This window comes from Prionailurus viverrinus, chromosome C1 (genome assembly GCF_022837055.1).
Source record: "Prionailurus viverrinus isolate Anna chromosome C1, UM_Priviv_1.0, whole genome shotgun sequence".
NCBI lineage: Eukaryota > Metazoa > Chordata > Mammalia > Carnivora > Felidae > Prionailurus > Prionailurus viverrinus.
The window spans coordinates 168,552,762-168,578,948 of NC_062568.1; the positions used below are offsets into that span (position 1 = coordinate 168,552,762).

The following is a 26,187-nucleotide window of genomic DNA, read 5'->3' on the forward strand; positions in this document are numbered from 1 at the left end:
CTTAACCTTTTTCACCCACCGCACCACCCACCCACCTCTCCTCTGGTAACCATCAGTTCTCTACAGTTAAGAGTCTGTTTTTTGCTTTGTCCTTTTTTGTTCATTTATTTTGTTTCTTAAATTCCACATCTGAGTAAAATCATAGGGTGTTTGTCTTTCTCTGGCTTATTTCACTTAGCGTTATATTCTCTAAATCCATCCATGCTGTTGCAAATGGAAAAATTTTATTCTTTTTTATGGCTGAGAAATATACCTGTGTGTGTGTGTGTGCGTGCATGCATACATACATGTTTTTTATACCACCTTTTGTTGTGGTTGTTACATACTACTTCTTGATCCATTCATCTATTGACGGACACTTGGGCTGCTTCTGTATCTTGGCTGTTGTAAATAATGCTGCAATAAACATAGGGGTGATCTGTCTTTTTTCAATCAGTGTTTTTAATTTCTTTGGGTAAATACCCAGTAGTGGAATTACTGGATCATGTGGTAATTATATTTTCAATTTTTTGAGGAATCTCTATAACGTTTGCCACAGTGGCTACACCAGTTTGCATTCCCGACAACAGTGCATGAGGGTTCCTTTTTTCCACATCCTCACAAACACTTGTTGTTTCTTGTGTTTTTTATTTTAGCTATTCCAACAGGTGTGAGGTGGTATTTCATTGTGGTTTTGGTTTGCATTTCCCATACGGTGAGTAAGGTTGAGCATCTTTTCATGTGTCGGTATGTCTTCTTTGGAAAAATGTTCTCATTTTTATTTGGATTGTTTGGGTTCTTTTGTTTGTTTTTTGGTGTTGGGATGTAGGAGTTCTTTATATATTTTGGATACTAACCCATTATCAGATATGTCATTTGCAAATAGCTTCTCCCGTTCAGTAGGTTGCCTTTTAGTTTTGTTGTTTCCTTGGCTGTGCATAAAGAAGCTTTTTATTTTGATGTAGTCCCAGTAGTTTATTTTTGCTTTTATTTCCTCTGCCTCAGGAGACAGATGGAGAAAACTGTTGATACAGCTTATGTCTGAGAAATTACTGCCTGTGCTTTCTTCTAGAATTTTTATAGTTTCAGGTCTCACACTTAGGTCTTTAATCCACTTTGAGTTTATTTTTGTGTGCAGTATAAGAAAGTGGTCCAGTCTCATTGTTTTGCATATAGCTGTCTAGTTTTCCCATCACTATTTGTTGAAGACACTTTTTCCGATTGAATATTCTTCCTTCTGTATCAAAGATTAATTGACCATATAATTGTGATTTTACTTCAGCCTTTTCTGTTCCATTGATGTATGTGTCTGTTTTGTGTCTCCACCGTATCGTTTTGATTTCTATACCTTTGTAGTATATTTTGGAATGTGAGATTGTGATACCTCTAGTTTTATTAATCTTTTCAAGATTGCTCTGGCTATTTGGGGTCCTTTGTGGTTCCATACAAATTTTAGGATTGTTCTAGTTCTTTGAAAAATTGCTGTTAGTATTTTGATAGGGATTGCATTAAATTTCTAAACCAACAATATTGGTTATGTCAATCACTGAGCATGGAATAGCTTTCCATTTGTGTCAAAGATTACAGGTCTTTCATCTCCTTGGTTAAGTTTATTCCTGTTTTATTTTTTGTGCAGTTATACATGGGATTGCTCAATCTCTCTGCTTCTTCATTATTAGTGTGTAGAAATGTAACAGACTTCTGTGTATTGAGGGTAGATATGTTTGTCTTGGTCCTAATCTTAGGGGTAAAGTTCTCAGTTTTTTACCATTGAGGATGATGTCAGTTGTGGGTTTTTCATTTATGGCCTTAATTATGTTGAGGTATGTTCTTTCTAAACCTACTTTGTTAATGCGTGCATCGATGTTGTACTTTGTCAGATTTTTTTTCTGCATCTATTGGAATGATCATGTGGTTTTTATCCTTTCTTTTGTTGATGTGACATATCATGTTGATTGATTTGTGAATACTGAATCACCCTTGCATCCCAGAAGTAAATCTCACTTGATTGTGATGGATTTTAATGTATTGTTGGATTCAGTTTGCTAATATTTCATTGAGAATTTTTACATCTATGTTCATCGAAGATACTGACCTGTAGTTCTCTTTTTTTGTAGTGTCTTTATTTGGTTTTGGAATAAGGGTAATGCTGGCCTCATAGAATGAATTTGGAAGCTTTCCTTACTCTTCTGTTTTTGTTTCTTTTTTTTTAATAATTTCAGAAGAATGGATATTAACTCTTCTTTGAAAGTTTGGTAGAATTCACCTGTGAAGCTCTCTGGTCCTGGGCTTCTGTTTTTTGATTATGGATTCAGTTTCTTTGCTGGTAATCAATTTGTTCAAATTTTCTATTTCTTCTTGATTCAGTTTTGGTAGGTTATATGTTTCTGGGAGTTTTTCCATTTCTTCTAGGTTTTCCAATTTGTTGGCATATAATTTTTCATAATATTCTCTTACAATTCTTGTATTTCTGCAGTGTCTGTTGTTTCTGCTCTTTAATTTCTGATTTTGAGTCTTCTCTCCTTTTTTAGGAGTCTAAAGATTTTTATCAATTTCATTTATCTTTTCAAAGAAGCAGCTCCTGGTTTCATCGATCCTTTCTATTATTTTTATTTTCTATATTGTTTATTTATGGTCTAATGTTTTTATTGCCTTCCTTCTACTGGTTTGGGGGTTTTGTTCTTTTCCTAACTCCTTTGGGTGTAAAATGAGGTTATTTTTTGATATTTTTCTTGCTGCTTGGGTAGGCCTGTGTTGCTATAAGCTTCCCTCTTAGAACAGCTTTTGCTGCATCCCAAAGATTTTGGACCATTATGTTTTCATGTTCATTTCTCTCCATGTATTTTTCATTTCCTCTTTGATTTCTTGTTTGACCCATTCATTGTTTACTAGCATGTTATTTAACCTCCCTGTATTTGAATTCTTTCCAGATGTTTTCTTGTGGTTGATTTCTAGTTTCATAGTGTCTTGATCAGAAAAGGTGCATTGTATGACTTTGATCTTCTTGAATTTGTTGAGACTTGTTTTGTGGCCTAATATGTGATATGTGCTGGAGAATGTTCCATGTGCACTTGAAAAGAATGTGTATTCTGTTCTAGGATGGAATGTTCTGAATGTATCTGTTAGATATATCTGACCCAATGTGTCATTCAAAGCCACTGTGTCCTTGTTGATCTTCTGTTAAGATGATCTGTCCATTGATATAAATGGGGTGTTAAAATCCCCTATTGTTGTATTACTGTCAATTGTTATTATCTGCTCTATGTATTTGGGTGCTTTCATGTTGGGTGCATAAATATTTACAATTATTATATTTTCTTGTTGGATTGTTCCCTTTATGATTATACAGCATCCTTTGTCTCTTGTTACAGTCTTTATTTTAAAGTCTATTTTGTCTGACATAAGCCTTGCTACCCTGGCTTTCTTTTCACTTCCATTTGCATGATAAATGCTTTTCTATCACTTCACTATCAATCTGCAGGTGTCTTTAGGTCTAACATGAGTCTCTTGCTGGCAGCATATAGATGGGTCTTGCTTTTTTTTTTTTTTAATCCATTCTGTCACCCTGTGTCTTTTGATTGAAGTGCTTAGTCCATTTACATTCAAAGTAATTTTTGATAAGTATGTATTCATTGCCATTTTATTTGTTCTGTGGTTGTTTTACTCTGTTCCTTTCTTCTCTTGCTCTCTTCTCCCACAGTTTGCTGGCTTTATTTAGAGATACAGTTGGATTCCTTTCCTTTATTCTTTGCATATCTATTACTGGTTTTTTACTTGTGGCTACCGTTAGGTTTATATATAACATCTTTTGCATATAGCAATCTATACTTCATTTATGGTTGCTTAAGTTTGAACCCATTCTTTACTCCCCTCCTCCCATTTTATGTAGATGTGTCATATTTTACATCCTTTTATTTTGTGAATCTCTTGACTGATTTGTTTTTTAATTTTTTTTAATGTTTATTTATTTTTGAGACAGAGACAGAGCATGAATGGGGGAGGGGCAGAGAGAGAGGGAGACACAGAATCGGAAGCAGGCTCCAGGCTCTGAGCCATCAGCCCAGAGCCCGACACGGGGCTCGAACTCACGGACCGTGAAATCGTGACCTGAGCTGAAGTCGGACACTTAACCGACTGAGCCACCCAGGCGCCCCTTGACTGATTTTTATAAATATACTTATTTTTACTACTTTTGTGCTTCCTACTTTACTCCCACTATGGTCTTTCCTTTCCATTCAAAGAGTCCCCTTTAATATTTCTTATAGGGTTGGTTTAGTGATCATGAATTCCTTTACCTTTTATTTGGGAAATCCCTTATTTCTTCTTCTGTTCTGAATGATAGCTTTGCTGGATACAGTAGTATTCTTGGCTGCAGGGTTTTTTTTCTTTCAGCACTTTGAATGTATCATCTCACTCCTTTCTGGCCTGCAGTTTCTGCTAAAAAAAAATCAGCCGATAGCTTAATGGAATTTCCCTTGCATGTAACTGTTTTCTTTTGCTGCTTTTAAAATTCTCTCCTTATCACTCTTTTTTTGCCATTTTAATCACTATGTGTCTTGGTGTGGACCTCCTTGGTTTGATTTGGTTGGGAACTTTCTGTGCTTCCTGGATCTGAATGTGTTTCTTTCCCTACCTTCTGGAAACTTTCAGCTATTATTTCATCAAATAAATTTCTGCCCCCTCTTCTTTGTCTTCTCCTTCTGGGATCCTGATAAAGTGAATGTTAATGCACTTGATGCTGTTGCTATGTTCCCTAAGTCTCTTCGTTTTCCCCCCACCCCCCACCATTCATCTTGCTTCACATTACTTTGTCCTCCAGATCTCTGATCAGTTATTCTGCTTCCTCTAACCTACCCTTTATTCCATCTAATATATTTTTAATTTCAGTTATTGAGTTCTTCATCTCTGGTTCATTTTTATGTTTTGTCTCTGTTGAGGGTCTCACTGGGGTTCTCCACTCTTTTCTCAAGTCAGTATCCTTATGACCATTACTTTAAATTCTCTATCAAGCATATTACTTACTTCCATTTTGCTTATATCTGCTACTGGTTTTGTCGTGTTTTTTTTCATTTGGGACACATTCTTGTCTCCTCATTTTGTCTAACTCTTCATGTCTGTTTCTATGTGTTAAGAAGTCACGTACACCTCCTGCTTTTGAAAGTAGTGGGTTTATTAAGAAAAGGTCCTACAGTGCCCTGCAAGGTATTGTCCCCTGTTCACCAGAACCTGGTGCAGCTGGGGTCTCTCCTTTGTGTGTTACATGAGCCTTGCTGCTATGGCTGAGGTGCATTTGGCTCAAGTCCAGTCATCTGCAATGGCTCTCTACCTGTTGTAGGCAAGATTTGGTCCCTGTGTTTTTAGGCCAGACTGGGGCTTCCTTGGGTTTGAGTTGGCTCAGACCAGGCATTTGCTAGAGATGCAATAGCACTGAACTGCAGGACAGTTCCCCTGTGTTGTTCTGAGAAGCTTGTTGGTGGGCAGGGCCTGTAATCATACCAGATGTCTGCCCCCAGCCTGCTGCTGGGGCCACAGTCTGACTGGTATGTATGATTATCTTCCCCTCTCCTGGAGCAGTTTGCAGTGTGCTGGCCCCTGTTGGGTCTGCTTGCACACTACCAGGCTTGTGGCACTGCTTTGGACAAGCTCCAGTCAAGTGCTGAAGAAGTCAACAGGAGGAGGCAGGGGTGGGTGTGGTACCAACAAAGTCCACCCTCTGAGAGGGGACCTGCAACTTCACAGGCTGGGTTTGCTCTCCCAGAGTTGATGGCACTGTTTTTTTTTGTTGTTGTTGTTTTGTTTTGTTTTGTTTTGGTTTTTTTTTGATCGCACTGGTTTTTAAACTTACAGGTGTTAAGCCCAACTGAATGTAAGAACTCATGAAATTTGGCCCCTCTAGTTTTCAAAGCTAAATGTCATTGGGGGGTGGGGTTCATCTTCCCCATGCCTGGGGTGTCTGTTTCTTTCCTTTCTCCTTGCCCACAGCATCCCTCCCTCCTTCCTCTGTACAGTCTTGAGGGTGGGTCTGTTTAGCTTCCTACAGTGACTCTGCCCTTCTGAGCCTCTTCCATATGGCCTCTTCTCTACATTTAGCTGTACAGAATCTGTTCTGCCAGTCTCCAGATTATTTTCTGGATTTTTTACACTGATGTGGGTGTTACCTGGTTGTATCCATGGGACCAGGTAAGCTTAGGGTCTTCCTACTCCACCATCTTCCCTGGCTCTTCCCCGCATCCTTTGCTACTAATGTTAAACACTAGTTAGATTTGTCTCATCTCACGGTAATGATTAATATTATTCATGTTTTAGAGGCAAGGAAACTGAGGCTCAGGAAGGGAAATGTGATTATAAGCAGGTTGATCTCTTGCTTCTGGTTTCAAATTTGGATCACCACATATCAGAGGTCAGCAAACTATGGCCTGTGGGCCAAAATAGCTGGCCACTTGTTTTTGTAAATACAGTTACAACAGCAGAGTTTAGTAGTTACCATAGAGATGATATGGCTTTCAAAGCTTAAGATATTCACAATCTGGCCTTGACACAGATTATCCAAATATACTTCTAGATGATATTTTAATTTTTTTGTAAAACAATTGTCCAGAAAATGCTGACATTTCCATAAATGTTTTAGTTCAATCTTTATCTACTTGCTCAAAATATTTTTCTCCTCAGAAATGAAGATAAGCTAAAAACTTGGAAGCCCAAGTTTTTTATGGCAAAGGAAAAGAAAGAGAAAAAAGGTGTTGAAGAATCTGAAAGGTAGGTACACAGGTACATTTACATTATAGCTTATCTGCTGAAATTTACACCTCTTACTAGTTGTGTGACCTTAGGCAAGTCATTAAATTTGATTTTCACATTCCACATCGGTCATGTGAGAACAATAGCACCTACATCATAGTATAGTTGAGAGGATTAAAAGAGACAAAGAATATAAAAATGTAAAGTGCCACACACATTTATCTTCATCATCGTTGTCCATACTTTTGGTGGATAGGGAGTAAGGAAAACTTTCAAGCTAGCCTTTATCAAATGAAGAAAAACCTTCATCTTCTTTTAGGCTGTAAGAACTTTTCCTCTATAGATGGAACTTAAATTAATAATACACCAATTAGAACTTAAACTTTGAGAAACTGTGATCACATAACCAGATTAATTTCCCTGGAACACAATTCTAGCTATGACTACATTAGTGCTATAATTTAAAAAGTATATTGCAACTGAAGATCTAACCTTCATTCATGTGATTCGAGTTCCCAGAGTTGGCTATGGAGGAGGTGATGTTTTTACTGTCCCAGATGGTTACTATATGATCTGTGCTCTGGTCTTCTCAATTGTTAGGCTAGGGCTCTTTCCCCAAGACATCTATTAAACAGTCATTGAGCTGGGAACACTGTGTGATTTGTCTGCTCTAGGAAACCTCTCTAGAAAAGCACTATAAGGGAACCCCAAAAGGAAGCAGACATATGTCTGTATCAAATTTAAACTCAGAGGATGGCATAAAATGGCCATCTTTGGGTTTAGGCTGATGTAACTTTTCCCAAGTTCAAAAGATGTATTCAGAGACTAGAAAAGCATCTCTCCACCTAAACTTCATACTTTTACTTAGCATAAAATAGAATTCCACAAGAGAGAGTATCAGTGAAATTGTTGACATCTCCCCCCCCCCCCCCGCAAAAGTTTAGTATTTTAATGTACACATAAGTCTTTTCGGAAAACAATTTTCTAGTGCTTATTAAGTTCTTACAACAAGCTGATATTATAGTTTACTTTTATTTTCAACTGAGTAAATTTTACATTGCAGTTATTAGGGCTACCATATTCCTATTGATTGATGTATCAATTTCTATGTCCTTTTTGTTCCTTTTAAAGTGATTTCTGTCGTAACTTACTCTACCAACAAGAAATGTTTTCTATATTAGTTCAACCCTTTTATTATTCTCTATTATCTCTTTCTGAATCGATGATGACAAGTTTTCAGAGAAGTTGGGGAAGGATATAAAGCCATGCTATAAAGGCATAGAAATAGCCCACCTTCTAAGATGTTCCAAGATGTAGACTTTGTGTATGGGTGTGTGTGTGTGTATGGAAAAGGTAGATTGGGGCCAGATTAGAAAATGCCCTGTGTACCACCCTAAGGAATTTGCCTTTATCTTACAGGCAGTAGAGACAGATGAAAGATTTTAAGCAAAAGATGACATGATCAATTACATTTTAGAAAGATGACTCTAGAGATCAGTATGCAGATGGATTTGAGAAAGGAAAGGCAAAAAGAAGATGGTATCTCAGGCAAGAAATGAAATGTGTCAGTGGCTATAGTCTTGGGACAGAATGAAACAGATGCAGGAGACACTCCTGAATAAAACCAATATGACCTGCCTTTTTTCCTTCTGTCAATATGTTAAACGGCTAAAAAAGCACCAATCCCCACATGAAGAGCAGAAGGAGGAAATGGGAGGAGTTAAGAGGGTAATCAGTCTCTGCTGTATCTATCCCCTTTTATGTGCTGACAATTTTGCACCTATTTTGTGGCAACTTGCTTTATTTTCTTAATTCAGTTCTTCTCCAGAACCATTCTGCAAACAGGACAGTTCTCTGATTGAAACACATAGATTTATGATTTTTGTAAACAAGTTATACTTTGAAGTCTGATTTAGAAAAGTTTCTTGTTTAACCAATTTTATTTTATTCCAAATTATCTTGGTATCCAAAAAGAAACCACAACTTTTTAATTACAGGAAAAAGCAACTGGTATTACTCACCCTGCTCAGTTGTTCTGACACCCTGCTCTAAGGGAAACATATATATATATATATATATATATATATATATATATATATATAATTTCTATACACACCTAGATATATAGGATTATATGATTTTATATAAAAGTATACATATACACACAAAATTATACCTGAATTTATCCTGAAGTAGAATGAGTTTATAGATTTGGAAACTTAAGCGTTTTATTATGGTACATTCAACCCTATCTGCGTATTTCTTGCCCCTTAATCTCCTAGAAATTTCTTTAGAAGCAAGAAGCAAAACTTAGAAAAGATCAGAATGGAAAAAGAAGAAAAACGTTTTAGAGAACAATTTGAGGTATGTTCTCCTCTGAAGGTAAATATTAATTTAAAGTAGAAATTCCTAGCCTTTAATATTGTTAAAGATTCTACAAGAGTTTTGCACCTCTGCCTCTGGGGTAGATACGATCCACTACTGATACTGCTATTTCCTGATGCATTTCTATATGATCATGCCTTTGTACATGCTAGCCTCCCAGAAAAACTCCTGAGTTATTCTTTAAGGCTCTGTTTACATGTTACCCGCTCTGCCTAACAGCCTGTGTATGTGTGTGTATTCTGAACTGAACTCAAGTCCTCACTGAAGGAGAGATTTTGTCTCATTCCTTGCTTCCCAGGTCCTCACATACCTGGATACAGCGTTCACTGAATGACTGAATGATTAGATAAACAAATGAATAGCTGAATGAGTGAATGAAGGAAGCAGTATCTAAGGCTCCTTGACTCTTTCTGTCATTAAGAATCCATGGAGGATTTCCTGAATTCCAAGGTTCAAACGGTTCTCCCTTCTGATTTCATACACTGTCACCAGGAGATTGTTTTAAGAAATATGAATAGCCTCCTAGGTCCCAGATCCTGGATTGAGAATGTGTGCATCCTGCTCATAAAACTTGTCCAAGTCACTACTAATCCCCATTACCAATGGATAAAGGTGAGGCTTCTTATCATGGCATAGAAAGCTCTTCATGTCATACCTTTGCTTGTCTTTCTGGTTTTATTTCCTGCCATTCTTTATTTACCTTGTACTTCATGCTTTGGCAACAAACTATGCATAGTTCTGTCCTCAATCACCTGTCCTAATGTTCCCTTCCTCTAGGCATTTGCTTGTTCCATTCCAACTGTCTGGTACATTCTTGTTACTTTTCGCCATCTGACTAGCTCTTACTCATTTATCAGTCTCCAGTTAACTCATCTTCTCTCCTCCAGGAAGACTGACCCACACTTGCTCATTAAGGAAATTACTCTTCCTCTATATACCTCTGTATTTGAGCTTATTACATTATTGCAATTATGTGTTCACCAATTAACCGATGAGCTCTTAGAGGACAGAGTTATCTTTATATCCATGTGTGGAACAGAATAAAATTACCTTTATAAATGTCCAAAAATGTTTTTGGACTGGATAAAAAAGGGAATATACATGACTCCCTCGTAATCATTCATAACTCCTGCTTTTTTAATAGAGTGTGCGCAAGTGGGAAAGAGGGGCAGAGTGGGGAAGAGAGAGTCTTGAGCAGACTTCACCCTCAGTGTGGAGCCTGACCCAGGGCTCAATCCCATGAGGTGAAGCAAAATCAAGAGTTGGGATGCTCAACTGACTGAGCCACCCAGGTGCCCCAGTAACTCCTGCTGTGTACCAAAGCTGATTAGAGTTACTATATCTAGAAACCGATATGAAATTATTTACTGCAACTGTGATGTTAGTAGTTTAGGTGAAAAACGATTGTTTCTAGCAAGTAACAATTTTTGGAAAGACCCTACATTCCGTCTAGTAGTTTTCTAACTATATTTGTGACTGTCTCATATGGGACAGAAATTCCCATTGTCCCGTGTGTATGATTCTATTCCTTATTACCTGTGGTGGGTTTTCTTATATCATTAGAAAAACTATGCCATTTCAGTAATTTGTTTTCAGCTAAAATCATGTAAGATTAGTGCCTCATTGGTACTATAGACTGAGGGTACAAAGGATGAATAAAACTGTCCTCCATTTTATAAGACAATATGTTTATTAAATGCTGTAACAGGAGTACATACAAAGTGGTGCAATTAAACAAAATTACACATGGCAGTCGTGAAAGTCTCCATGTTAAGAGAAAAAGATACTGCAGTATGAAAACCCCATGAGCAACGGCCTGGAAATATAAAAGGTGCATGGTATATTCAGGATCATCCTATAGCTTGATGTGGCTTCATTAACAGGGCAGAAATGGAAGCATGAGAAATGACAGTCTGCAAAGGACCCTGAATATCAAGCTGAGAAATGTGCATCTTAGTGTGCAAGTAATGAAGAATCTTTAGCACTTGACAGAAAGAAAGTGACCTGATCAGATTTTCATGTTAAGAAATCACTGTACTCATAGTGAACAATGGCCTAGAAACCAGGGAGGAAACTATTACTTTGTTGGACAAAAGCAAAATCTTGTGAATCAGATCCCATCATTTATCATCCAAATTTACATTTCTGGGAGTGGGAGGTAAGTATGTGTAGAGATATTAGGTATAGACTGTCCTGAGCAGAGGGAGCTGTCCGGCCACTCTAATTTGGTGAAGCAGATGTCTGAGTCACCAGATTTCAATACATTAGAAGGTGATGCACCTATAAATATATAGGCTGGCTAGTTTATCACACACCTTAAGGTCAGACATTGAATTCCTCCTCAGTTTGTTTCACAAACGCCTATCTTTTGACCACAGAAGGAGAGTGGGAATTAGCCCCCATTCCTACTACTTTATACATAAGCCCAGAGAGGAAGGGTAGAAAGAGTGCCACCTAGCAAAGCTAGGTATGTAAGAACATTATCAACTCTAAAGCGCTACACAGATTTTTCTCTTTCCCTCTTATTTTTTAAACTTCTCCATTCCTGAGTTTGGGGGTAACTTTATTACTGGAATGGTTAACATACCTATTTCTTTACACCCATGTTAGAGATCTCTCATCCACCAAAATTTATTCTAGTACAATTAGATAACAGGGATGAAAATACTTTGAAAATATGATTATACCAAATTAAATGTGAGATTGTGGCATTTTACTATTATGTCCTCCATCAATTTTGTTAGAATAAAAACTAGGCACACATAGTCTGACTAGTAATTTCTTGTTTCAGTATGATAAAGAGATTACTGTCATCAACACAGCAGTGGCATGTTCCAGGAATTCAAGAAATGGAATGTTTGATTTGCCAATAACCCCTGGAGAAGAACTGCAAGTCATTGACACCACTGAAGAAAATCTAGTGATTTGTCGCAATTCTAAAGGCAAATGTAAGTTACTGGCTTATCACCCATAAAATTTCAGTCACTGTTTAAGAAAAATCTGAAAGCATTCTATACCTCTGAGACTAGTAATAGTGATTTTTGTTTCTATAGATGGATATGTACTACTTGAACATCTAGATTTCAAGTAAGTGGTTTGATTTTATACTACAAATCATGAATCCTAAATATAAGACAGTGTTGTGTATGTCAGTCTCAAGGAAAGACTACCCAATTTATTTAAATTCCAGAAAAGTTGTAAGGATTACTTTGGTATTTTTATGCTCTGTATAGAAGTCTGATAACAGGGAACGCAATAATAGTCTCTTGCAAACTGGGTAAGAAATCTACCACTCACTATTCCACGGGCCTCTACCTTTCTGTTTTCTCAGGCATCAAGGTTGGTCGCCTTAGGAAGATGAAGCTCCAGGGGCAGGGGCTCCACTAGGAAGGACTAATCTGAGACCTTAGTTCTGCCTCACCTGTTTCAGTTCACAGGTCAATTAGGATGGTGGGATCTGTGGAACTGGAGAAGAGAAAAACAAATCCTCCATATTTAGATGTTGGTTTTACTCCTAAATGGTTATCCTTCAATGTCTATTTCAGTATCTATTTCACTGCTGGCTCAAGAGAATGTGAAACTGTGTGCGTTAGCATTTGAGCACTTATTTAATGAGCCATAGCCAAAGTTAGAAATCATGCCTTATGGCACCTAGGCAGTTGTGCAGATGGTTAGTTTGCTTCTAATATTAGTATACGAGTGTTTATAATTTCTAGAAATGTTGTGCATTTAAATTGCATGTAATTTAATTCTGAAAAATAAATAATGTAACCAAGGTCTTTTAAATACTTAGATTTAAGGTATAATCTTGAATGTAATTATGGCTCAGGCTTTAGAAAAAAAAAAAATCAAGGTAAAAGTAAGTGTCCTTCTGCTTTATCAGAAAACCAAAATCAGACAAATGCTATTCAATATTGGCTTCCTTTGGGAACAGAATGCTAAAAAGCAATTTATTCCTAAAGGAAGAGCCTAAATTAACACAATTTTATATATATATATATATATATATGCTGTCAGTTTAAAACATCCTGTCATTCAAGTAAGAAAAATAATTCTATGCCTAAATACCTATTCAAATAGAATTAATGTTATTTACAGTTCCACTTTCTTTGTTTTTACATGATGTGCACTGCCTGTCCATGAGATAAATTGTACATAGGCATACAGCTGTTTTAAGTGGCTTCTTCAGCCCTGAACAACCGAACAATTCTGCTCGATTGTTTAGACAGGCTGAGTCTAGTCTTCAAGGGTGTAATGGAATTTGTCTCATGACCTAATTCTTTATACTGTGAAACTATTTTTTTAAGCTTCTAGGTTCTTTTATCTTCTTTCTCATGTTCCAAATGGCACTCACCAACAAAGGCCAAGCATAAAAAGTATCCATTAGAGGAAAGGGGAATGTGGCGGCAGGGTAGGAATACTCTAGGCGTACCTCCTCCCATCAAATCATCCTAAATACTCCAGAAATCACTCTGAAGACTGGCAGAACAAACTCCCCAACTAAAGGTGGAGAAGAGGCCACGTCAAAGAAGGTGGGAAGGGCCAGAGACAAATGGATCGCGGTCGCTACAGTGGGTAGGGCCACCTGCAGGAATTAGCACAGTGCCACACTCACTACCTCACTTGCTGACAACACCGAGCCCCACCTCCCCATGTTCTAGAAGAACTACTTTCCCAGTCAGCTTGCTTCAGGCCGTGCGGCCGGCTCCCTCCCCCAGGAGCCGGGCCCAAACCCCTGGCGACACCACGTCTCCAGCCCATTCCAACCTGGGAGTTTTGTGTGGCCTTGGTTCCAGTGGCAGACGACTTAGTTAAAACACACCACATTCTGGCCTGGGACACTGCCCGCAACAGGCAAAGAGCCTCTGCAGACTACTGGCCTGAAGGATAAAGCAGCCCGGGCACACACAGTACACAGCAGTGACCCTCCTGGAAGGGCACGAGAGGCCCCCTTCTTCACAAAGCTATTAGGCTGAAGACCAGGAGACGTCGCAAGAATTTTTCCCAAATGAAAGAACCGAGACGAGCCACAGCTGGAAACCTAACCAAAATAGATACAAGTCACATGCCTGATGAAGCAATGATCATAAGCATACTCACGGGACTTGAGAGAAGACTGGAAGGTATGAGACCCTTAACACAGAGATAAGGAATAACACAGCAGAAATAAAGGGCTCAATCCATAGACTGGGAATACATTGCTGCTTGGACCCCCCTGAATTACAGCTACTCCATGAGAGGCCAGCACAGCCCTCTCACACACTCCAGGGAAAAGACCTATTGCCGTGGGCATTGTAGAAGATGAGGCTACGTATGGCCTGTGGACAAGGAGGTGAGTGAGAGGCTGAGCAGAGACCTCTCCTCCAACAATCCTGTGCAGAAGAGTCAGAAATCATGTACCCATCTTGCCACCTCATCACACAGTCACTTGTTCTGATTCAGTAGCTCAGCTCTGAGCCTCACTTTCCTCAGTAAAACAGGGCTACTCTGTCTCCCTCTCTGCCCCTCCCTGGCTCACACGCTCTCAGAAATAAATTTTAAAAAGGCTGATAACACTCAACCTGTGTACTTCACAGTGTTATCAGGCTGTCGTATTAATACAATAATATAAATGTGTTCTAAAATCCTTAATGTGCAATACTGTGTACATATTATTTTGATACCTGGTGTTTTCTGTAGGTAGAAGATGTTAGAAACAAAAATATGGTTTTGACATTCAAATCTTAAGACTTGAAAGAATGGCTGGGATGTTCTAGGTAAATTGAATATTTTCTGTTTTTAAAATATAAACTACTACCTAATTACTATTTATTGATATGAAATAGTTTTTTGGAAGAATAACTGCTTCTATCCATAATGTTATGTATCTATTTCACTAATTTCAGCCACATTTCTCCCATTCTTTAAATCACAGCATTCAAACCAAGTATCTCATTTATCTATGAGGTTTATTAAGGTCAACACTGTAACTAATACTTCAATGCTATCAAAGCAGATGCCATCTGTCTCCTACAAACCCTAACCTAGCATAAAACTTCAATAGAAAGATGGACTTTTTAATTTTATATACACAGATAAAGACAACAGCATCCAAAGGTACTTGACCTTAAAGGAGGCTAACATTGGCACGCTCAACTTCACGTAGGGGCCAGGCCTCCAGCAACGTGTATGCCTGCCCCAACAAGACCTTCCCTTCCTCCTTTTGAGAACCTCTGAAACGCTTGCTCTTCCAAGAGGACAGAGCTTTCTCTTGACCAGGCCCTCTCCTGTACATCTTCAAAACTTTTGAAAGAATAGGAAGAGAAAAAAATGAATATATAATAACAAATTCCTAAGAAGTGCTTCTTTGGGGACAAAAGAGTAGGGATTATTTTTTTTTCACCTTCTTCAAACTTCCTGTACTTTACAAATTTCCTACAATAAGTATCCATACCCATGCAATTGAAGAAACAAAAACATTTTAACTAATAAAAGCAAATCTCTTTAAAGTTTGTAGAAGGCAAATCGAAATCTTACATGTTTTTCAAGCAGATTACCATACAGTATTTTTCAGATAGTTGCATTTAGAGAAGTATGAGTGGCGACCATTTTAAGTACATAGGCTCACGTCTGCAAAGCCTTTAGTGTAAAATTCTGTTGTTTTTACACTGAGGTCCTTTCCCTTCCTGTCCTATGGTTGGGGTTAGCAGATTTTTTTCCTCTGTGATTTGTATGCACTGGTGTTATTCCTGTAAAATTAAGGTCCCTAGCCAGTTGACTTTTCATCACAGGGGCCCTTAAAATAAGAAGAGGAAAGCAGAAGAGCCAGCCAGTCAGAGAAAGGTAGTGACAGAAGAGGCAGGAGAAGATTCAAGCACGAACCACCACCCCCCACCCCGCTGTGGCGGGCCTTGAAGCTAAAGGGAGCCACAGGCTAGGGAATGATGGTGGCCTCTAGAAGCTGCGAATGATCCCTAGCCAATAGCCACACAAGAAATGGGATTTCAATCCCATAGCAGCATGCACCGAAATTCTGCCAAAAATCTGAAGCAGCCTTGAAACAGACGATTCCCCAGAGCCCAACCCTACCAGTGCTTTTGTGACCTTGTGTCACAGCCTGTGTGACCTGAAGAAGCAACACCAAACTTCTGACGTACAGAACTGTAAGATATTAAAGTGGTGTTAAGTCACTGGTTTATAATAATTTGTTATGGCATCAATAGAAAATACAGTGGCTAAAGTTAGAAACTACAATGTACAACAAAAAGTAGTACGAAATCTTCAAGGAATCACAGGCAATCTTTTCCTTCAACAGCTTTCTCTCTAACTATTAACTGATGGGTAGAATATTAGCTTAATGACTGAGCAGAAACAAAAACAGCTTTCACATTAACCAGAGACTTTAATTTGATCTTGTGAAAAAAGCTTATAAGCAATCGGGCTGCTTTTCTCTTTTGTGTTTGTTACCTGTGAATACGCACAGTGCAAATATGAATCAGGGAGAACCCAGAAGTATGAAGTGCCATGTAGTTCAAGATGACAGCTTCACCACGTGGTTACTGGAAGACAGAGCCTTCTCACTGATCATTCGACACCCACAAAAAATACCTAACAAACAAAACTGAAATTTGAATCTCTGGTTATTAAAACACAAAAGCACTCAAAGTCAGGGCTTTTTTCTTTTTCTTCCTGAAATCGTAAAAAATGATCCCAATTTCAACAGTTTTAAAAAGATTTTTTAATAGGTTACCAAGTGCTTCAACAGGTCAATGTGTCAGTCAATGGGATTTTTTTTTTTTTTTTGTCTTTTTCAAAGATAGGCTAGGCAAGAATGAACACAGGATACTCTTAAAATTTTTTGGAATAATAGCCAATCTTGTATTTTCTTGATTGTCATGGTCATAACCTAATGGCTATCAACTTTCAGTTTTATTTGTTGCACTTAAAACCCACTGTATGATATTTCAGCATATATGACAAAGAACACAGGAGTTCTTCTTAAAACATTTTTTAGATTACTATGCTTAGAGGTCACAGTTCTCTAACAATTTTACATTAAACACACAAAACATTATATAGCCATACATATTTGTGAACAGTCTTGAAAGAAAGCTGTGTTTTGGTACATTAAGGCAGATTCAGCCAACATTTTAAGAAGTTCTGAATACATGTTGCCACAAAAGACAAATTCGACATTTGAATATTTGATATTTTCAGGAAATTTTAAGTCACTTAAAATACCATAATTTGGTATGTTGGTGTAACTGTGGTCTTAAACATTTTTTCTTACCACATAAGACTTAGCTAAAATCAAGATACTCATCCCATCAGTATCAAAGATACCTATAAAAAAAAGGAAGGGATCCTACCTTAAATAGGATGATAAACCCTGTATTTAAGTGAGGGCCTTCAGTTTCTCACACGTCTGTGAGGTAGGTTATTGTCCACATTTTGTAGATGAGAAAACACAACCAAACCGAGAATCAGATTCCAAATTAGATTTTTGTTCTTTGCTCTGCACTATTTCTTGCCTTCACAAACATGTTAAAGGGCTGAAATATAAAGATTGCTATTAATTTTAAAAACATGAGAAAGCAGCCAACGTTTTGCCAAAGTGACTTAAAAAGTAAAGCAATGTAAAAGGAATAGAAAAATACATCCAGTGAACAGCTTCTGACAGGGGAAGGCCTGGCCACAGGAGCCCGAAAACAAACAGGCAAAAAAGCAAAGTAACCATCTGTGAAGGGCAGATGGAAGGAAAAAGGAGAGGAATTAGAAAAAAGATAGTTCAAATTTTTGACTCGTTATGACTATTCCTCTAACTTGAGAAGGCACAATTAAGGTGTATTTGTTTACAACAATGGATCTAGTTCTTTTTCCATCCCGGAAAACGTCATCGATCTTGAAGAATGGCCTTTCTTTTTAACAAAACTAACTGAAAAGGCATTTTTGGCCGTGAAAAATAAATGCTTAGTTAGCAGCAAAAAATTAACTATGCAGTTCTCCTTGAAGAGAACATTCCTATTCCTTCTTGAAATTTTAAATCAACACACAGTAGTTAACCTTCAAAAAAGTCACATGTATGAACCTCCTCAAAATTCTATCTACATTCAGAAAAATTTCCATGCTAGGATATTCTACAAATACTTAAGTTTTTGTCCTGGAAAAAGCACACTACTCTAGGGTTTCCTTAATTGCACTTTAAATGTAATTTACCTACCTTGCTTGTCCGAATCATCGTAAGCTACTTCCCTAAGAGCTAAACTGCTTTAGATATAAACGGTAATTACTGAAAGTCACATCACAGTCATGGCCACAAGCTGGCACTGCTGTACGCGGCTGGCGGTAAACACGGACACTGGCTCCCACCGATACTAAAAGCCCACAGTCTGCTTGCTAACTTTGAGACCTGGCCCGATTCTTATCAGGTCGTGGCTGAAAAAGTTCAATTCAAACGCAAGCCAGTCTAGACCGTGAGTGCTATTATTCGTGCTATTTCTGTTCAGTGGCATCAAATGTATCACGACTATATGTGGAAGAGCTAGTAAGGACGCCAGCAACTTGTTTAAGGAACATATCTTTTTGAAAGCTCACCAAACAAATTACATTTTAAAGTTCTGTAAGATCTGGGAGACTATCAAGCCCATAATTAGGTAGTCTGTGAATAGAAATATACTCTATGAAAATAATCATCTAAATACACATACAAAATGAAAAATTATCAATCTGTATATGAAATTTAGGGAAGCCCAATTCAGATATCAGTCAAAAACTATGATAAGTTAGGGGCTGGGGCCAGTCTTCCTTTTTATAAAAGATTGTGCTACTTAGAATTATCTAAGTAAAATGATTCATGCCTAAAAGTTTTTCTAGTATTTTAAATATCAATATGCTAATCATAAATACTTCAGATAATTTAGTACAATCAACCAGTTCAAATAATTAAACTAAGAAATATTCAATTAAGACTCTTTTATGTCACTCTAAGACTCGAAAGCAATCTATCTGATTTATCTTTATTACTCAGCTACTCAGATGTTTCAGTGAGTCACCGGGTCTCCCCTGGAGGCAGGTGGCATACACAGAGCCATGATCATCGCTGAATACATGTATGGCATTAAAGCTTTCTGAAGGGCTCTGTGGTCCTGCTTCCTCATCTGGAAAATGGTTACCTCGCAAGGTTACTGTAATGTACTAAATAAGTTAATAGATATGGTCTGGGGATCTAAAAGTCACTGTAAAAATGTTTGGAACACTTCCAACACTTCAAATTAGTCATATTTTGCTTATGCTAAGTGCATATGATGTTTTAGCGTGTTTGGTTTTCTGTATGATTTTTGCCATTTGTATTCCAGAGGGCAGTTATATTAATTTTTTTTTCAAGTATTTACCTTTAAAATGATTCACGGAACAAATACAGAACATTCACACTATAAAACCCCTAAATATATACAAAGTGAACACTAACACAAATCACATAAAAAAAAAGGCAAAGACAGAACTTTAAAGCTCAAAGGTACCTCAGAGGCCTTTTAGTCTTTTCCTCCCACTTTAGAGGTTACAAACTGAGGTCAACATAGGTGTGACTTACTAACATTGCACATATCCCTCAGCCAGAGTTTCTAATAGAGCCTCTGAGAATTATTAAAATAAATTACATTCCCCATTTAAAAAGTCACAGAGTGACAGAATGACCAGGTAACGAAATGCCAGAATGAAAAGGTGGAGTTCTTTAAAAACGAAAACGGACAAAACTGTGAAGATGTTTAGCATTTAGATATTGAGATTTCACAGCCATTACCAGGATTTAAATTCTTAACCAGTGAATAGACAAAGATACAGTGTCCATGGTAGGCACATTCTAAGCTTTTCTACTTTATAAATGGAAGATACAGTGCTTATATTAACTGAGCATACTGCACATTAGAAGCAACAAATTCAAACAGTCAAAAAACCTGTAACTTTTTTTTATGATTATTTTCTCAGTTATGTCTCATCTATAAAAAACCAGTTTATGTTCCCTGAGTACAAACTGGCTAGAGAATAAGAAAAAGCAAGCCACAATTATGTGACTATTACGGGAACCCTATTTGCAGAAAATGGAGAATTGTCTGTACTACATACAGCCAATTCCCTGACACAGAAATACCATTACTTCTGATTAATTTAGGCTCCTATATTCTTCTTATATTTGGCTAATATCAAGGAACGCAAACACTTGAGGTTACAAAAGTGTCTCAAAAGTCTGTTGTTCAAAACAAAAACCCAACTTCAAATAGTTTGCCTACCTCCCTATTCAATCCAAGATGTTATCTGGTTCCTACATCAAAAGATAACAGCAATCAGATCCAAATATGATGTGCTATATAAAAGTATTTACAAAATGTTCACTGACTACACATTTGGAAATTGAGAATCAATGTCTTGAACTCACCGCCCACAGAGCCATAAGCTCTAGTCTCTTAGGCCTTTAGTCACTAGTCTCTTAGGCCTTTTCTTTTACAAGTAATCTTGTTTAAGGTTTTTTAGCTATCAGCTCAACACAACACAGAATAAATTCTGCTCCCAAACAGTTACCACAACCTGATTTAAGAAGATCAAGGTGCTATGAAACACATCCCCCACACACACACACAATTCTGTGTAGTCCAGCATTTATCCACAGGTTAAAATGAAATTTTTCTGATTTTGAACCATATTCTCTCCAACAACTGATGAGAAAAGAGATCTTAATTCTATTCTTAACTACTCTAATTATAGCAACCTGGGACAAAGTATTTTCCCAAGTTGCCTTTTCCCAAAGGATATTAAGTTTAAAATATAGTTAATTTGGGCAAAGCAGGGTTAAAGTTAAATGGTTTTCTTTTTTTTCACTGAAGGACGTTTCAGAGTCTTTAATGTTCATAATCTCTTGTCATCCTCAAGCAAGAGAGGAGCATATAACATTTTCCAAATTTGCTCAATGGACTCGTTTTTCAGCAGACCACCTCAAGGGAATCAGTTTGGGAGTGCTATTGTAGAACTTATGGAGTCCATTTCCATGATGTGACTAAGTCTTTATGACCTAATAGTAGAAGCTCTCCTCCAGAATCTTTTTTTTTTTAATGTTTATTTTTGAGAGAGAGAGAGAGAGAGAGAGAGAGAGAGAGAGCGCGCGCGCGAGCACTTGGGGGAGGGGCAGAGAGAGAGGGAGACACAGAATCCAAAGCAGGCTCCAGGCTCTGAGCTGTCAGCATAGAGCCTGACGAGGGCTTGAACCCATGAACTGTGAGATCATGACCTGCGCTGAAGTCAGATGCTTAACTGACTGAGCCACCCAGGCGTCCCTCTCCTCCAGAATCTTAACTGGAAATTCCTCCTATCCCAGATCTAACTACCACATACCACAGCTACAGTTAACCAGCTTACAAGACTGAAATGTGGGAATTTAGCAACTGATTCTTTCCCTCTTCTAATTTGCAACAAAAGCTTCCTAGGACAATGTTCTAGCCCCTTTTATAGAAGCTGGACTGAGCCCCCTGCAATCTTCTCTATACAAAGCAATTTACTACACCTTTTAGATTCACAGAGTAGCTGTACTTTAAAATTTAAGCATACAACAACCCAAACTGCAACCCTGGTTCTCCTAAAATTCAACAGGTAACCATCAGAGTGTGAAAATAGTAAATATTTTTAATTCTCAATAAACATGGTAAACATCCATATAAAATAATTTTGATGTAAGTTTTTAATATCTGACTTACAGAGCTAAAATGCCACTGTAGTCCTTGCTGCTGCTTTTCCACCTTCAAAATTATTAGGGATTTTGTCCCTGGGGATAGGACTCCTCAGATTAACTCCTTATTTCTAAGGTCACCCATTCATAGTCAAGCAAATATTATGAGGCGGCCCTGTTTTTCCCAAAAGAGGTATTTACACATTTAGAGAGGCCAAAATGATGCCCTAAGCCAAATACACAGCCAGACTGCTTTCCCTGTAAAAACAACTACAGAAAGTACCCTTTGATGCCACTAGATGGCAGTCTTTCAAAGGCTTAAACTTAAAACAGTTTAATGTAAACCCACCCCTCTTTCCTAAACTGGTGAACAGATTCCTTTCAATATTAAGTCATATTTAAAAGTTCTTAACACCATTTTAAAAAACTCCTATAAACCAATATGATGTGACACACTACAAACTCCTGACTCAAAACTACTTAAAGACAGACTTGCTGATCTTCCATAAACACAAGAGGAACTTATCCTAACATTTTCATTTGCTTCTTGGTAGAAAACATCATTTTTGGCAAAGAGAAACTTGGTTTTCAAGAGCTTAATCTGTTCTGGGGTAAGTCAGGTGAATGAGAGTGTTAATTACAACACATTAAATGAATAGATAAATACAAATTAGATAAATTACACATAATTTAAAAATTAAATAGTTTCACTAAAACAATATAAGCAATGAGCTATTATTATCTACTGTGCTGTATATAGATAGGTTTCTTTTTAAACTTTAAAAAATAAAACCTGCACAAGGCAAAACAAAGAAACTGGTTTTCCTTTAAAAGCACTGGTGTGTGAATACATATTTGTATATATGTAAACAACACACATTTATTCGAGAGCTTTTTTTTTTTTTTTTTTTTTTAAACGTTTAAGGCTTCCCTACCCAAACAGCCTCAACAGTCAAGGTCAGAGACTATTAAGCTTTGGAAGTACACAAAAGCCCTTAGGGCCAGAACAGTGTTTTCAAACTGGATGACTAGAACCAAGATAGAGAACAAAGAAAGGGAACCAGAAAAAAGCTAAGTCAATCAGCCACTAAGGATCAAACAACGAAGACAATGGTGGTGGGAAGGTTAGGGAGGGGAACAGCTGCTATGACAAATTTGAACTTCAAATGAAGAATGAGCATTGTGGGATACAACAGGACAGACACAAAACTCTCCACCACATACATTAAATCAAAGATAAGAGTTCTCTTTTAAGGGACTGTTGATATTTTGCTTTGTTTCATTTAACTGTCTACTTTATCATGCTTAGTGAAATACAAAAATAAATAGAGCCAAAAATAATTTGAGAAAGGTACTTTTGAAGGCATGTTTTAAAATGATGTTAAGGTTTTTCTAAAAATGATATAACATTTATGAAAAACACAAAAGTTGCTGCCATTCTGGATGTTCCAATACTGAGTAGAACACTGAAGGCTCTTAAGATAATTATTCAAGGAAATCTCCCAGCCAGTAGCTGATTATAGCTGTTTTTAAGGAACCTGGAAAAACCAGTTACCTGTTTCAGGACCACAGCCCTTCTGTTAAACAATAGGCAGTATCTGCAAACACTAAAGCTACTAGAAGAACTTGGCTTCTGAAATTTGGGGGACAAGCCTTTAAGATTTCAACATTTAAATACTAACTTACTAATGGCCGTATTATTTTTTTTAATCTTCTTGTGCAAGAGAACGGGATGCATCAACACAACTTAAAGCCTGCTTCACTTTTTAGGAAGTAAACTGGATTTACCTACATTAAATAGTAGAGCAAAGAGGTGTTGCCAAACTATCCTTGGTGAAGGTGCATTAATCATCTGTAGTGAACTCACAATTTTAAATTAACAATCTTCACCGACATTCACCTACTAAAGATACTGCCTATGAATTCATCATAGGCAAAACAGAATTACAGATGTCTACAGGTAAATAAAATATCAGACGTTTTTTGTTTTCAGTAATGTCAATGGCATTGAGTGTCCCCTGGAAATATTCATGACTCTCAATCAGTATTCCAGAGGATGTGATACCCATAAGTAAAATAATGATTTTAAGAATATATCTGATTTTCACAGTGCAATAACAAAGACAAACTAGAGAAACATCATCAACGGGCCAAAGTAGTGATCAGACTAGCACACATTTCAAAAAAATCCATGGTGTGACTGCCTAGGCGAGGTGAAACAGAAGACAGTGTGCTTCCTGTCAAGGAGCCAGTAAGAGAGCCAGAGAGTGAATGACTCTCTGCTGTTACAGAATCAAAACTTGATCTGGGTCTGTGTAAGCCAGCAGCGGAACAGGAACGCTGAGGTGTTGACGAACCAGACCTCTGCTCCACCACCTCATCTGAAATGAACCAAAGAAGAGTAAATTACATGAAAGGTGTACTTGTCTGAGACCTTCCCCTGAAGATGCTACATTCAGAACATTGAGTAAACACATCTGAACAAGCGCAACTTAATGGATGTCATGTTTCAGAGTTCGGGGAGCAGGGGTGGCAATACCCCTTTCCTCCCACTGTCACAAGACATCACTAACCAATCACAACATTGACACGGTCAAAATGTCACCCCTAAATCCTTCTCAGTATAGTATTTGGCATCAGCCTTGACATCAAATTGATAACCAACAGGAAGGAAGCACATCCTTGGAGGATTATTTTCTTGCAACATACCAACAAAAGGTATCACTAAAAAAAAAAAAAAAAAAAAAAGGGGCGCCTGGGTGGCGCAGTCGGTTGAGCGTCCGACTTCAGCCAGGTCACGATCTCACGGTCTGTGAGTTCGAGCCCCACGTCGGGCTCTGGGCTGATGGCTCAGAGCCTGGAGCCTCTTTCCGATTCTGTGTCTCCCTCTCTCTCTGCCCCTCCCCCGTTCATGCTCTGTCTCTCTCTGTCCCAAAAATAAATAAACGTTAAAAAAAAAAAAAAAAAAAAAAAAAAAAAAGTTGCCATTCTGCACATTCAGTGCACACTGCAATTGATTGCCTGGAGGAGGGGCAAGGAAAATCTTGTTAAAAGTGAAGACTTCCAATTTCCCAGGACTCCCCTCTAGAGATTCTGATTTGGTAGATACGGGGGTAGTTCCCAAGTATTTGCATTGTAGTAAGAATGCTGGGTAATTCTGATAATGGTGGTCAGGGACCAAATAAATACTGCTTTCGTTGGTGGTAGTTCAAGAACGAAATTTAACTATTCTGTTGAAAACAACCTCCCCAACTCTGAACTCAGTTCTACTCTTGTCCATTCGGCACCTAACCCATGGCTTACTGTTTTTATCCCACTTGGCCCTCTGAACTCAACAACCCCATTCGGTTGACTTCTGTCACATTAAGTACTTAGACACAACCCAGACCACCTCCCAATTCCTTCGTCTCCTGGACATGTGGGGCAGACCAAATGGGCTGACTCCAAGCAAAGGCCCATTTGGCCAACCAGGATGAGGGAAGTTGATAAATAGGCAAGTTTAGCTATTACAACCCTAATGGTAATAACATATGAATGGAGAAATGTGACAAAGAACCTGACAACGTCAGCCAAGTTTAGGTAAAAATTACTTCCCTATAATTCCTTACTTTGCTCCCACAGCCAGCACTTTAAGTGACTTTTTTATGCTAAGGAGGCACTTCTTTTGAAGAGGTGCTGGATTAGAGATATTCCACATGTCTTCAATCCTTTTCATTTTACTTACATTTTTAGTTAACTCTAGATTACTAAAATACCAGTACAGAAGACCTACCCACCATGTCTTTGAGATGATTTTAACATCTTGTCAACTAGCGCCAAGTTTTATCTTCTCAGAGCTCATGCCTGCATAGCTTCCTTACCATCAATGCTTTTAAAGTCCAAAAGATAGCTTCTGTTGTCAACCAGGTAAAGTTGTAAGCTCATTTTCACATAATTGCCAGTCACTGGATTTTTCCTTCTTACACGAAGATGGTATGCATTCACTACCTAGAATGGGAAATCTTTTTTTAAGGAAAAATGTTAAAAATAACAAACTACAAAATATCTTCCTATTCTTATTGCAAATAGCCATGACTGACAGAGGTGGGGTAGAAAAGGAATTCCTGAATGACCTTTTTTTTTAAAATATATATTACATAACAGCTTCATATTCACTTAATCTCTACTGATAGTACTGTGTGTGCAGAGCAACTGAAACCTAAAGGGAACGCAGGGATTATAGAGTGTCTTAGCCCTCATTCTAGATATGCCTCCACTCTAACACATCAACAGTAATTCTGGTTACCAGCCTCAATTTGAATACTGCTCCCTATTAATATGGAGTAGAAGGAATAAAAAAGAACCAATATGTTAATGGTTTGCATTCAGCAGTATAAATAGGTACTGTCACA

At 37.7% G+C, this 26,187-nt stretch overlaps 2 protein-coding genes across 3 annotated transcripts in view; one reads left to right on the top strand and one right to left on the bottom strand.

The window, feature by feature from the left end:
* Positions 1-12,579, top strand: part of FYB2 (FYN binding protein 2) — a 129,107-nt gene extending 116,528 nt beyond the window's left edge. The window contains exons 16-20 of the mRNA XM_047870744.1: positions 6,649-6,735; positions 9,000-9,081; positions 11,894-12,050; positions 12,156-12,189; positions 12,434-12,579. Coding sequence (XP_047726700.1) covers positions 6,649-6,735; positions 9,000-9,081; positions 11,894-12,050; positions 12,156-12,189; positions 12,434-12,455 — 382 coding nt within the window. The 3' untranslated portion in view covers positions 12,456-12,579. The remainder of the gene's footprint in view (positions 1-6,648; positions 6,736-8,999; positions 9,082-11,893; positions 12,051-12,155; positions 12,190-12,433) is intronic.
* Positions 12,580-12,828: 249 nt separating this feature from the next.
* PRKAA2 (protein kinase AMP-activated catalytic subunit alpha 2) overlaps positions 12,829-26,187 on the bottom strand; it is an 88,410-nt gene continuing 75,051 nt past the window's right edge. For both annotated transcript variants that reach the window (XM_047870742.1, XM_047870743.1), the window contains 2 exons: positions 25,657-25,783; positions 12,829-24,177 (listed from right to left, as the gene is read on the bottom strand). In XM_047870742.1, coding sequence (XP_047726698.1) covers positions 23,939-24,177; positions 25,657-25,783 — 366 coding nt within the window. In that variant the 3' untranslated portion in view covers positions 12,829-23,938. The remainder of the gene's footprint in view (positions 24,178-25,656; positions 25,784-26,187) is intronic.